We start from the raw sequence: 12457 nt of genomic DNA, 5'->3' as shown, positions 1-12457 counted from the left end.
CTCCAAATCCACACCCTTTCAAAACCTATACTATCCATTTGATATGATGAATTTTATATGTGTTATAACTCCATTGAGCTGGATTTTATGGGCCCTGCCCCATCTAGTGGTGAGTCAGTGGTTGGGGGAGTGGGCAACCTATAAAATTCCATGGGTACCATGCCTGCTTACTAACTGCTGGAATTCTACCAGCTGTGGGAGAGGCTCACACGGAGCATCTGCTTAACAGCTGTTACTGTAGTGGTTGGTGGTGGGTCACAGGAGTGGAGTTGTCTCCTTAATTACCCCTGAGTTCATCAGAGGACTAAGGTCTTCTCTAAATCCTCTGGCTCCCTATCTGCCCAATCCATGTACCCAGAATTAGTGCGAGCAAGAACTTTCTTCACCCTACTCACACCGATATCCTGCTCTTTGTTGGTCACTGGATATACCACACCCCCATGGCATTGCTTAGGGCAGAGAGCTGCCAATCATTTGTTGGCTGGAGCTCTCAGAGATGGGACCTCCTTCCCAGATGGAGTAAGAAACCTTGCCTTAAACAAACAGCCTGATGGCTGTTAGATCCGTACGGGAGTGTAGCAGCTACTGTGGAGGGCACCTTTTTTACCAAATGTGTGGGAGTTCAGTGCATTAAAATTCCAGTCTAGTGTTTGATAACATTCTTGTTGCTCCTCATTGGAACCCTTGCTGCCACCTCACCTCCTTACACTGACCAAAGCCTTTTGGATTGGTTTATCCACTTGGATTGAGTGTGATTTGCTTTCAGGGTGAAGTTTATGTTTTGACCTCACTTCAAGTTTAAAATTGATTCTGAAACCGAAATGAAGTCAACGTGAGAACACAAACTTTGCTGAATTTGATTAGACCCTCAGGTTTAAATTTAATTCTTTAATTAAATTTAAGTCTTTTGTCAGATCAAGATTCGAATATAAGTTTGATTTGATATGGTTGACAGATCACATTGGATTAGAATTTAGTAAGTTTTAGGATTGAAGCTCAGGTCAGATTCAGGTATAGACTCAAGGTTCATTCCCTCTTTGCAAAGAATGTGTATAACATTTGTGCTTTCTATATCTTTGATATAATTTACCTGTATTTAATTGCAGAGTGACAGGGAGAAATCTGAAGGTCTCCCAGTAGCTCCATTCATGGATCGCGATAAGGTTACAAAGCCCACAGCCCAGATTGGATTCATCAAGTTTGTCCTCATACCAACATTTGAAACACTGATGAAAGTAAGTGAAGAATTAATGCAATTAGTCTTTCAATCTTGGAATCATCAGAGAGCCCATTCTTTATTTAACACAAGTACAACAGATAATTAATTCCAAAGGCAAATAATATACTGGACATTATGACAAAGAGGCTGTAATACAACATTAGGAAGGTCTTGCTATAATTGTACAGGGCTTTAATGGAATCACACCCCAGATTGCAGTGCAGAGTTTGTGTCCCTTTACTTAAGGTAGGGTACACTTGCCTTCTGGGGGTGCAGCAAAGGTTCACTGCATTTATTCCTGAGATGAAAACTGGGGATCTCATAGAAACATATAAAGTCCTGATGGGACTGGACAGGCGAGATGTGGGAAGAATGTTCCAGATGCTGGGAAAGTCCAGAACTAGGGCTCACAGTCTAAGAATAAGGGGTAAGGCATTCAGGACTGAGATGAGAAAAAATTTACTCACTTGGAGAGTTGTGAGCCTGTGGAACTGTCTACCACAGAGAGCAGTTGGGGGCCAGTTCATTAGATATATTCAAGAAGGACCTGGAGGTGGCCCTTGCAGCCAAAGGGATCAAGGGGTCTGGAGAGAAACCGGGAGTGGGATACTGAAATCGCATGAGCATATTGAATGGCGGTGCAGGCTCGAAAGGCTGAATGGCCTAATCCTGCATGTATTTTCTATGTTTCTATGTCTCTATGAAAGGGTTGTCCTACTAAAAGAATGTGTGTGTACTTGTCAGATTTTATAAGCGGTAGAACTGACATAGTTGGGACATGCAAGATTCAGAGGAGTTTGTGGGGTTAAATGTTGAGAAGTTGTTGCCCCAGCTGGAGAGTTTAGAACTTTGGAATTGAATCACAGAATTGTTCCAGTGCAGAAGGGGATCATTCAGTCCTTGGTGTTTATACTGGGGTATAGAGTCACAATAAGGAAAGCTGGAATTTCTTGTTAGTCTTTGCAATTTTCTACACTTGAGATTGAATAGTCAACTAATGAGTATTTTCAAGACTGAGAGAGACACAGGGGCTATGGACTCACTGCAGAAAATGCTGAATATAATCCATGGGTCTGCTGACGTCTGTACTGAGACAAGCAAAGTTAATATTTCAGCTCTGTTATTTTTCATCAGAGCCCTGAAAAATTAACCATGTTTATCACACCACAGACACTGCCAGAATTGCTGAGCATTTGCAACATTTGCTGTTTTTATTTATGATTTCCAGCCTCTACGGAGTTTTGCTTTTGTATAGGATGAGATGTTCAGGCATCAAACTGAAACAATGATCGAAGATCAGTCATGGTCTGGCTGGCAGAGTGGTCTCAAGAGGTGATATGGTCACCTTCTGCTCCTTTCTTTGCTTTTATGTTTAAAGATTTTTACATTCACTCTTTTCATCCTGCTCAACATGCAGCCCAGCAGGTTTAACCCTCAATCAGTGAAAGGAGGTGAGTGTTGAGTCTCATGGTCAGTATGTCAGTATACCTTTAAGACACATGTTCACAATATGATCACTACATCAACATGTGTTAAGGATATAAAGGTCTTATACTCTATCTTACTCCGGGATCACATTAAACATGACACATTATTCAGAGACATACACCTCAACTGCATCCTAATAGCTTAATGTCAGCACTGTGCCCAAGAATGTAATGCTTGCTTCTAATAATTAGTTGTAATAATTGCCTGTTAGATATCCTTTCATCTGGAGAAGGTGGAACCCTTTAGGGCTGGGAACTGAATAACCACTTATTTTTCCTATTCATTAGTAAATAGTTCTGGGAGAGGTAGAGCTGTACCACTTTGACATTTGTACACTTTTCCTATGATCTATTCCATGGTTTCTCCCTGAGTAAGGTTCCCAATTTATTAGTGTTAGTTTTACATGTTGGTCCATGCCTACCAAAAATTCCTTGTAATTAGAAACAGTCCAAGTTCCATCTTGGTCTCAGAATGAGTGATGATTTCAAATAGGTTTTGGTGAAAGAGTCTATGGAACTGTAATCTAAATTGAGATGATTGGGGATGCATTGTGCAAAATTAATTTGACATGAGGTTGGCAATATCAATCAGAGGCACCAAAGGTGTCAGCATTAGTTCAATAATCCTATTCAGCTTTCAATCAGAACAGTTCAAGGCTCATTCCAGACATCTGGGTACAGAATCTGAACTGATTTTAGTGTAGGACTGAGGGATAGCCGCATTGTCCAGATACTTTCAGTTGAACCAAAGCCATATGTGCATCCGAGACAACAAGGTGCAGAGCTGGATGAACACAGCAGGCCAAGCAGCATCATAGGAGCAGGAAGGCTGACGCTTCGGGCCTAGACAAGGGTCTAGTTTAATTATTCCACAGTTTAATTATTCCATGACAACCTTTATATCTGTTTGAGCATCTTTAACATCACTGAAAGCCCAAAGGAGCACTAGAAAGCAAAATTAGACTTTAGACTATATAATGTGATATTTGGGAAAATGTCCAAAGGCTTGGTTAAGAAGATAGGATGTAAAGAGTGTTATAAGGGCAATTATATAGACGCAAGCATGTTGAAAGATCTCAAGTTCAAGAAAAGTCCTATACAAGTATCCTAAGGCCCAAGCACACCTTCTAGGTGAATCATCGCTTTACCTGCACTTCACACAATCTAGTCTACTGCATTCGCTGCTCACAATGTTGTCACTTATACATTGGGGAAATGAAACTTAGACTGGGTGACTACTTCACAGAACACCTACGTTCTGTCTGCAGAAAAGACCCTGAGCTTCCAGTTGCCAGCCAATTCAACACACCATCCTGTTCCTTGGCCAGTATCTCTGTCTCAGGCCTGCTGCAGTGTTCCAGCAAAGATCAGTGCAAGCTGGAAGAACAACATCTCATTTTCTGCTTGGGGACCCTGCAGCTTTCTGGACTCAATTAAAGTTCAATAACTGAGCTCTCCAATGTCCTGACCCCAACCCCCACACACCAGACCTTGTTGTCACATAGAATTTGCTGGAAAAGCTCGACAGGTCTGGCAGTATCTGTAGAGAGAAATGAGAGTAACCCTTCCTCAGAATGCTTGTTGTCACATAGTCTGCTATTACACACAACTCGCCACTAACAATCCCCATTAATAGCTATTCGCCCTCCTAACCATACAGTTATCTACTCCTTTGTCTGTCCAACGGTTCTCTCTCTTTGGGCTCTATCCCCACCTATTGTTTATTCCTTATCCCTCCCCCCAACTCCATCTTCTGCATACAAACCAACATTTTCCTAGCTACCATCAGTTCTGAGGCAGGATCACTCAACCCGAAACATTAACCCTGCTTTCTCTCCACAGATGCTGACAGAACTGCTGAGCTTTTCCAGCAATTTCTGTTCTTGTTTCTGATTTACAGCACCCGCAGTTCATTTGATTTTTATACAAGTGCAATTCTTTTTCTCATGAAGGGAAAACGACACAATAAGCAGAGCTCCTTTAATATTATGTTGAAGACATATTTTTGAGGCAGTATAAAATAGGTCTTATCCTGCTTCTTACTATATCTGAATACCTAATGTATGGAGAATGCTAGATGTAGGGGAGGCAATGGCCTAGTGGCATTATCGCTGGACTGTTAATCCAGAGACCTGGATAACATTCTGGCGACCCGGGTTCGAATCCCACCATGGCAGATGGTAGAATTTGAATTCAATAAAATATCTGGAATTAAGAATCTAATGATGACCACGAATCAATTGTCAGTTGTTGGTGAAGGAAACTGCTATCCTTGCCTGGTCTGGCCTACATGTGACTCCAGACCCACAGCAATGTGGTTGAGTATGAACTGCCCTCTGGGCAATTTGGGGATGGGCAATAAATGCTACCTAGCCAGCGACACCCTCATCCTGTTAATGAATAAAGGAAAAAACATCTTTCACACAGATATCTGCTGAAAACCTGCTACCCTAAATGTTTGGCTGGCATGCATTAGGGCAATACATTAAATAAAATTTGTGTCTGATCAGGTTTGATTATATAAGACCACCTTGCCAAGTCCTGTACTGTAAAGTGATTTGTACTGATCATTCCATGTTTGTTGTTAGTTATTCCCACAGATTGAAGAAGCTATGGTACAGCCTCTGCGAGATTCTAGAGATCGCTATGAAGAGCTGAAACAGATTGATGATGCCATGAATGAGGTAAATGATCTGTAGTTATTGCAGTCAATCTAAGGTGATTAAATCTCAAATGACCTCAGCCGTCATATGTAAATCATGATATTTAATGATAATCCACTTTAGAATTGGAAAATGATGTCTTTGTAAATTGCATTTGTGACACTGACCAACTACAGTGCCTTCTCCATAAAAGTGTCCATTTTTACAGCCTGTTTCATGACCTTAGTTGTCCTAAAGAGTGTTACAGCCAATTAACTACCCTCAAAGGCAGAATGACACAACAGAGAAGACTGCCATTCATCCTATCATGCCTGTGATGGCTCTTTGAGCGAGCTATGCAATTAGTTTCACTTCCCTTCTTTTTCTTCATCACCTTGCAGATATTTTCTGTTGAAGCATTTTCCAAGTCCCTTTTGACAGTCACTATCCAATCGTTTTTTAACCACTCATTCAGATATTACATTGCAGGCTATGAGAACTTGCTCAGTAAAATTGCATTTCCTCAGGCCACCTCTGCTTTTTTTTGACCAATTGTCTGAAAAGTGTATCATTTGGGTACAGATATTTCCAGTCTCTTCGCATTTACATTATAAAAGCTCTCCATGATTTTGAACAGTTAAATCATCCATTAACTTTCCTTGTTCTAAGTAGGACGACCCCAGTTTCACCTTTCATCCCAAATTTGAAATTAATTAATTTCATCTAGAGGTTAAAAGATCACTTAGACAAAGTCCAGGCCTATATTTTTCTAGTCAGAGTTTTATTTCAAGTTATACATCACAAAACCCCAATACCATTATCACTTGTTCCGTATGTTTATACACAATGTCCATTTATTCTGAAATTATCATCCATCAATCACCTACTCCCTTGTTCTAACTGGTTTCCAAATCCATGCCAGACCCTGATTAATGACGACAGATTCCTTTTTGACTTTTTATAAAAATAAATTATGATGTACAATAGTAATGAAAAATGAACCAGACAAAAAGTACAACATGGTAACCTATTGTGCAGATTGACAACATATATTATTCTGGTGTTTAAGTGTACATTTAGACTTTAAAATATGTTTTCTTAGTGATCTTAATAGCTCCTTCTTGCTAAAGAAAAATTATAAACCCTCAAGCACTTGAGGGCCAAAATTTGCATTAGAAACATCATTAAAACCAATAACTTACATGTTCCTGGAATCTCCGAAGGATTAAAATTTTGAATGCAGTGCCCCATTTCTAATTCTTTCAACGTTTTGTTCACTCACATAATGTGTTTCACTTTGAGATCTTTCATAGTTGCACTCATTTCTAAAACCTCAAAACTGGCAAATGGCCTCACTTGGTGCCCAACCAATTCAACTGTCCAACTGGACATTGCAATACCTTCATTTCAGTTTTGGAAGCTGCTGCATCCTTTTCAGGAGCCATACTTTGCCTAACTGCAATGGGGCTAATTTTTCTAAATAAAATTTCTTATGCAAGGTGACACTTGATCCATTCTTTCTGATTTTTACTCCAATCCATTTAAAGTTTGACTTAAAATTTTGAATTCCTCTTTTAAGTTTATTTATGACAATGTATTCAAACTCTTTGCTCAGCCACCTCAAAAGCTCATCTACGTGCATCATAAAGATGCCTGAAACCTATCTTTCCTGGCGCCAGTAAACTATGGAAGGGTCTGCATTTAACCGGAGACAGGTCAATTTAACAAGATGAAACTTATTGAGAAGTTCAATTGGCTAGAAGCATGAGTTGGGTCATTTACATGTTTATTTCCTTTCCAGAGTGTTGACACTGCATTTGGCACCTCTTTTGGAGGTCAAGGAGAAACCTCTTTTTTAAGTAGATCTACCCATGTATATATGACTGTAATGTCAATTGTTCTACATTCCAGCATATTTGTTGCTAACAATGTCAAGAAGATCTTCAAAATTCCTTTCTGTGACACCAGTAAAAGTACTGTTGCAACTTTTATCCTCAGTTTTTCTTCAAACCTTGTGCCACTGGTCTTGCTTTTGCCTTAAAATTCCATCTGGAGAAAGTTTTACTGTGTAAATCTACCAAAGGGATAGTGTTGACGGTCACCTATCTGGTATCTCTCCATGCACCCCAATTTTCTCCACTTTGTAGTTCTCCCTGTTCGGCATCTTTTAATAACTTGTGTCCAAGATGTTCATAGCCTCCTGATTGTAATGGGTTCTGCTACTGGTGGCATTCCCTGTCTGTTAAGTTTCTTGACCTTGTAAATCTATACACTTTATCTTGCCTTCCATCTCTCTCTGGGCTGTCACTGTTTCATCTCCTGTCCAACTGTTTGTGAGCTCTTTCTAGAGCCACTACCTAAGCTTATAATGCATTCTCTTGGCTTCTATTTTTCTATTATGTTTTTTAAATTATGCTTATTATATTTTATTATTTTCATGTTCCAACTTACAGTGACCTTCCCTGCTAAACTTATAATAATTACATTTCATAATTAACTAGCCCCTTCTGGTAAATATTTAACTTTATTACGAACATTTGAAGGTTGCCCTTTGGGACTGATAGCCTCATTTTGATATTAAAAACTGATCTGCCCTTCATCATATAAACTGTCAACTGCAACCACCCAATCCTTGTAGCTTCCTTGTTACTTTCTATAACTCATTCAGATTGGAAAATTGGCAACCCAAACCAGGCAACCTCAAACTGATTCCCATACTATACAAATAGTATTTTTCTGTCTTCACCAATAATCTTCCTCAGGCCCCTCTGATCTTTAAACTCCACTTTTGTAAAAGAAACTATTTCACTGATTGAAGCTGGTTTCCAATGGCCTGACTTTAAGTCCTAAACACCACCAATTTCAGAGACTGTGGCTTTAACAAAGGCTTTTCTGACTGCATGCTCCAGAAAGCGAGAGCTAATTGTGATCCTTCCTCCGCTGGGGGCTGGTCCCTTATTACTGACTTCAGAACTTTCAGATTTCTCCAAAAAATATATCCTCTGACCAGCTGCAGAGAAATTCTAAACACGGACAGTCCATGCTTTTTTTGGGTTGAACTAATTGTCAAAGATTCTTAAAATTCATCAAAAATGTCTGTTTTCTTTTATATTTTGGTGCTGTAAAACATCATTCGCTATTGGAGCTATTGAATGCAACAGTGTATTATCTTAAAGTCTCTCCAAAAGTTTAAACTCAGTACTCTTACTTTTAAATGCTATTGCACAAAAATGTAGCATGAAATTCTTCCAATAAATCTTTAAATTCAGTTAACTAGCAAAACTATAGTTATTTCTTTCACATTTCAAATTCTGCTAAATAGCAGCTTGCTAAGTTTTGCCCTCATTGATAACAATCAAAATTGTGGTTTCTTACCTTCTGGAGGATTAATCTGCCTTCTGCAGACATAATGGAGGTTTCCTGCTACTTCACAGACAGAATTAATTTTTCCCCACTTTCATGTCATTGTCACCTTGCACAATTATTAAAGTTCATTGGCTGTGGTCTTAATAAATCTTCCTGACAAAATCATTGTTAAATCTTGAGTGTACTGATCTTCTAAAAGTCCTAAAGTTCTTGTAACTTTCTTCTTTGGTTAGACTTTGTTCAAATCTTTTAATTTTTTTTGTCCCCTTAAATATCTCCACAAGTTTTGAAAAGCTGTAATGCCAGTGTAAATTTTAGACCCCTTGTTCCATCTACTGTAGTTATGTCTCATGTAGCCTAGTTGCATTTATAGTGCTGATTGTTTTAAAGGGTAAGCACTCCCTGTTTTCTTTCCTTCTCACTGTGTTCTTTTGCACCTTTATTGTAAAAGATTTTCCCTTCTGCTCAGGGACCATAACTTACTTGTGAAGCTCCCAACTGTTGCACAGAGCTGCCTTATGTAAGATCTCTCTCATCCCAGCATGGCTCCATTTAACTCTTTTTCTAATCATCATTGTGCTCCCTGCAGCTCTTACCAGCTTGTTTCCGCCATGTCACTTTTTGGCCTAGTGATGATTCCATGAGTGCTGCTGACCAATTGTTTGGTTAAGATAATAAACTCACTTGTTTTCAAAAGGATTTCTTCTGGGTCAAGTGAATTCTGTCCACTCTTACTACCTTAAGGAATTTCAACAGCAATACCCACAACTGATCGTCATGTCATATTCGGCTCCGGGTAACAAACACTGTCGACTTATGGTTGGGCTAATTCACTGCCAACAATCCTTCGCATGCTGAGCCTAAAGGCCTGTTTTATTTGCAGTGGTAGGGGATTAAACCACTGGAGAGTCTTAACAAAAACTTGTCTTACATAACCTTTTTAGTTTATTGCATAGTTGCAATAGGTACAAAAGCATCAACTATTTAGGCATAATTAGAACTATCAGAAGCTGGAGATGATGCATCTGTCTCCTTCATGATCCTGTCCATGACTGCCTGATTCTCCACCCAAAGACATCATTAGATTAGGTGGAGCTAATGTAACTTCACCATCAACTCTTTTAGAACTGTTACCTTATGCAACATCATTCTGAAGTAAACAGAAGTTGCTAGAAAAGCTCAGCAGGTCTGGCAGCATCTGTGAAGGAAAAAAACCCTTCTGAGGAAGGGCCACCAGACCCGAAACGTTAACTCTGTTTTTTCCTTCACAGATGTTGCCAGACCTGCTGAGATTTTCCAGCAACTTCTGTTTTGTTTCCTGGTTTACAGCATCCACAGTTCTTTTGTTTTTATTTATCATTCTGAAGTATGTCATATCTTCCTCACTGTTCCCTGCATTGCTGTGCTTTGTGTCATCTGCATACTTTGGAAGTGAGCTTGCTATAATCATTAGCATGTATTGAAGAGAGTAGTGATCTGAGCACTAACCTCTCGGTAATACCACTGTTGACCTTCCTCCAGTCTGAAAACAAACTTTCAACACTACTTTCTAGCACTCAGCTAATTTCATATTCAGTTTTATACACACAGTCACTTCCACTTTAATCTTGTGTGTTGTAAATTTGCTACCCAGTCCATCATGTGGTACTTTATCAAATTTGTTTTGGAAATCTGACCAATACTCATTACTCTTATCATTACACCATCAGATAATGCTGTTATTACATTAATGAATGGACAGAGTGCACACACTGTCAATCTGATGGAGCTTTGTTTGTGGCAAACATCCATTAACGTTTTCCTAAAACCTTGGCTTCTCCATGTTCCAACACCCACCTGCCTGTCTCCTCTCTGTCATAACCTGTAGTTTATGACATCTACATCACTCTTCAGTGTGTCCATCATGTATTAATGAAGATTGGTGAATCACTTTAGAATTCAGTATCCTCACATGTTAGACTCTTTTCTCTTGCTACAGTCTCAAAAAGCTGTGGTTAGTTTTAACTAAATCTTTTTCAAGATTTCTAACAATAACACCATTAACTGACCATTGGGAACTCCCAGAGTGGTTTTTCTTTCTCCTCCTCTACCACCCTCTTACTGAGAAGCTTATTCTCTCCAATTGTTTTTTACCTTGGCAATGAAGTGAGGATAAAAAAACTTCAAAGGACTGGCTGTTCAAACTCTCACTTTCCTTTTGTTGCATTCCATGTTGATTTCACTCGTGCTTTCTCTATATTGTTCCTTCTTTCTGAAGGGAACAAGGCTTTAAACTTGTCTAATAAATCGAAGGCTAGCACTAAACCTAGTGGAATAGAAATCTTACTACTTTTCAAGAGGGACCATTTCCAATTAAAAAAAACTTCCACCAGTAATACCAACTTGCCAAACTTGAGGACATGTGAAGCATCTTCCTTTGCTCCCTCTTCATCGTCTAACTACGCACCTCAGATGTACCCACACTGATGGCAGAAATATTACAATGAGCTGACGCCACCTACTGTTCAGATCCTTCAATGGACTGAGAATCATAGAATCCCTACAGTGCAGGAAGAGACCTATTCTGTCCATTGGGTTTGCACCAACCCTCTGAAGAGCATCCCACTCAGACCAACCCCATCCCTGTAACCCACATTAATTCACCTAGACTGCACATCCCTGGACATTATGGGGCAATTTTGCATGGCCAATCCACTTAATCTGCACATCTTTGGACTGTGGGAAGAAACTGGAGCACCTGGTGGAAACCCACACAGACACAGGGAAAACATGCAAACTCCACACAGTTGTTCAAGGGTGGAATCGAACCCAGGCCCCTGACACTGTGAGGCAGCAGTGATAACCACTGTACCGCCATGCCACTCCTCAGAAAAGAACCTAAGCAGGTACTTGAATCTTGGGGTCCTAGTCTGATGCTTTACCAACTGAGTCTCCCAGGCTCAACCCAGAGTTGAGGAAAGGCCTGTGCCAAATCAGGATTCCCATGCTTACGTTGTCAAAAGGGGTCCAAGGAATTTTGGTCCCAAGCACGTTTTAGTATGAAAGCCTTTCTAGCCCACTATAGTTACTGTTGAAGATGAAGGCTGTAACAATTTTCATTTTAAGGCCCACAGTGTTTAAAAGCATTGCCGCATCAATTGACCACAATAATTCTTTTTTCACTTTACAAGTTGAAGAAGAAAACAGAAAATATTCCCCTTGGATGGAAGAAGAAATGATTTCCTTTGTAAGTAGATTTGGGAGTATTTCTCACTCTTTCAACAGTCTGGAGCTCTGAAACAAAACAATCAGAATCCAGATTCAAATGAGAAAACATTAAAGGAGTTTAAATATTTTTATCTTTGAGTATTCAAAATTGTTTTTCAACTGGGATTATTATACAGCAAATGAGAATTTGGTCAACACTGATGTTATGGGAAAATAGAAAGATAGGTCAGAGGTTGAGCTAAGAATGGTTAGCAGCCACTGGTCCATGAAGCTGACTGGACAGCAGAGGACATGATAATGGATGATAAAGCTATCTATGACTGCGAAAGCAAAGGCATCATCACCAGGAGAAATAGTTCCAGAAATACAGATTGGGATAATTAATGATAACGGGGACAGAATAATAACTGGGAATTTCTGTTGACCATCAGCTGAAGTTGAAGATATGTGATAAGAAAGTTTAAAAATAATGCTCCAGGAAATTATATCTGTATCAGAGATGTGAATGTGCATTGTGCAGCATAATCCTCAGACAA

General features: G+C 39.5%; 1 protein-coding gene across 1 annotated transcript in view; it reads left to right on the top strand.

Moving 5' to 3' along the window:
• The window catches only part of pde9ab (phosphodiesterase 9ab), a 48753-nt gene that overhangs the window by 34435 nt on the left and 1861 nt on the right, over positions 1–12457 (top strand). Inside the window, exons 14-16 of the mRNA XM_048615516.1 lie at positions 1107–1235; positions 5295–5390; positions 11885–11940. Coding sequence (XP_048471473.1) covers positions 1107–1235; positions 5295–5390; positions 11885–11932 — 273 coding nt within the window. The 3' untranslated portion in view covers positions 11933–11940. The remainder of the gene's footprint in view (positions 1–1106; positions 1236–5294; positions 5391–11884; positions 11941–12457) is intronic.

This window comes from Rhincodon typus, chromosome 32 (assembly GCF_021869965.1).
Source record: "Rhincodon typus isolate 14 chromosome 32, sRhiTyp1.1, whole genome shotgun sequence".
In the NCBI taxonomy this organism is placed as follows: Eukaryota; Metazoa; Chordata; class Chondrichthyes; order Orectolobiformes; family Rhincodontidae; genus Rhincodon; species Rhincodon typus.
The sequence above is the reverse complement of the archived record's forward strand: the minus strand, read 5'-3'. Positions and strand labels throughout refer to the sequence as shown.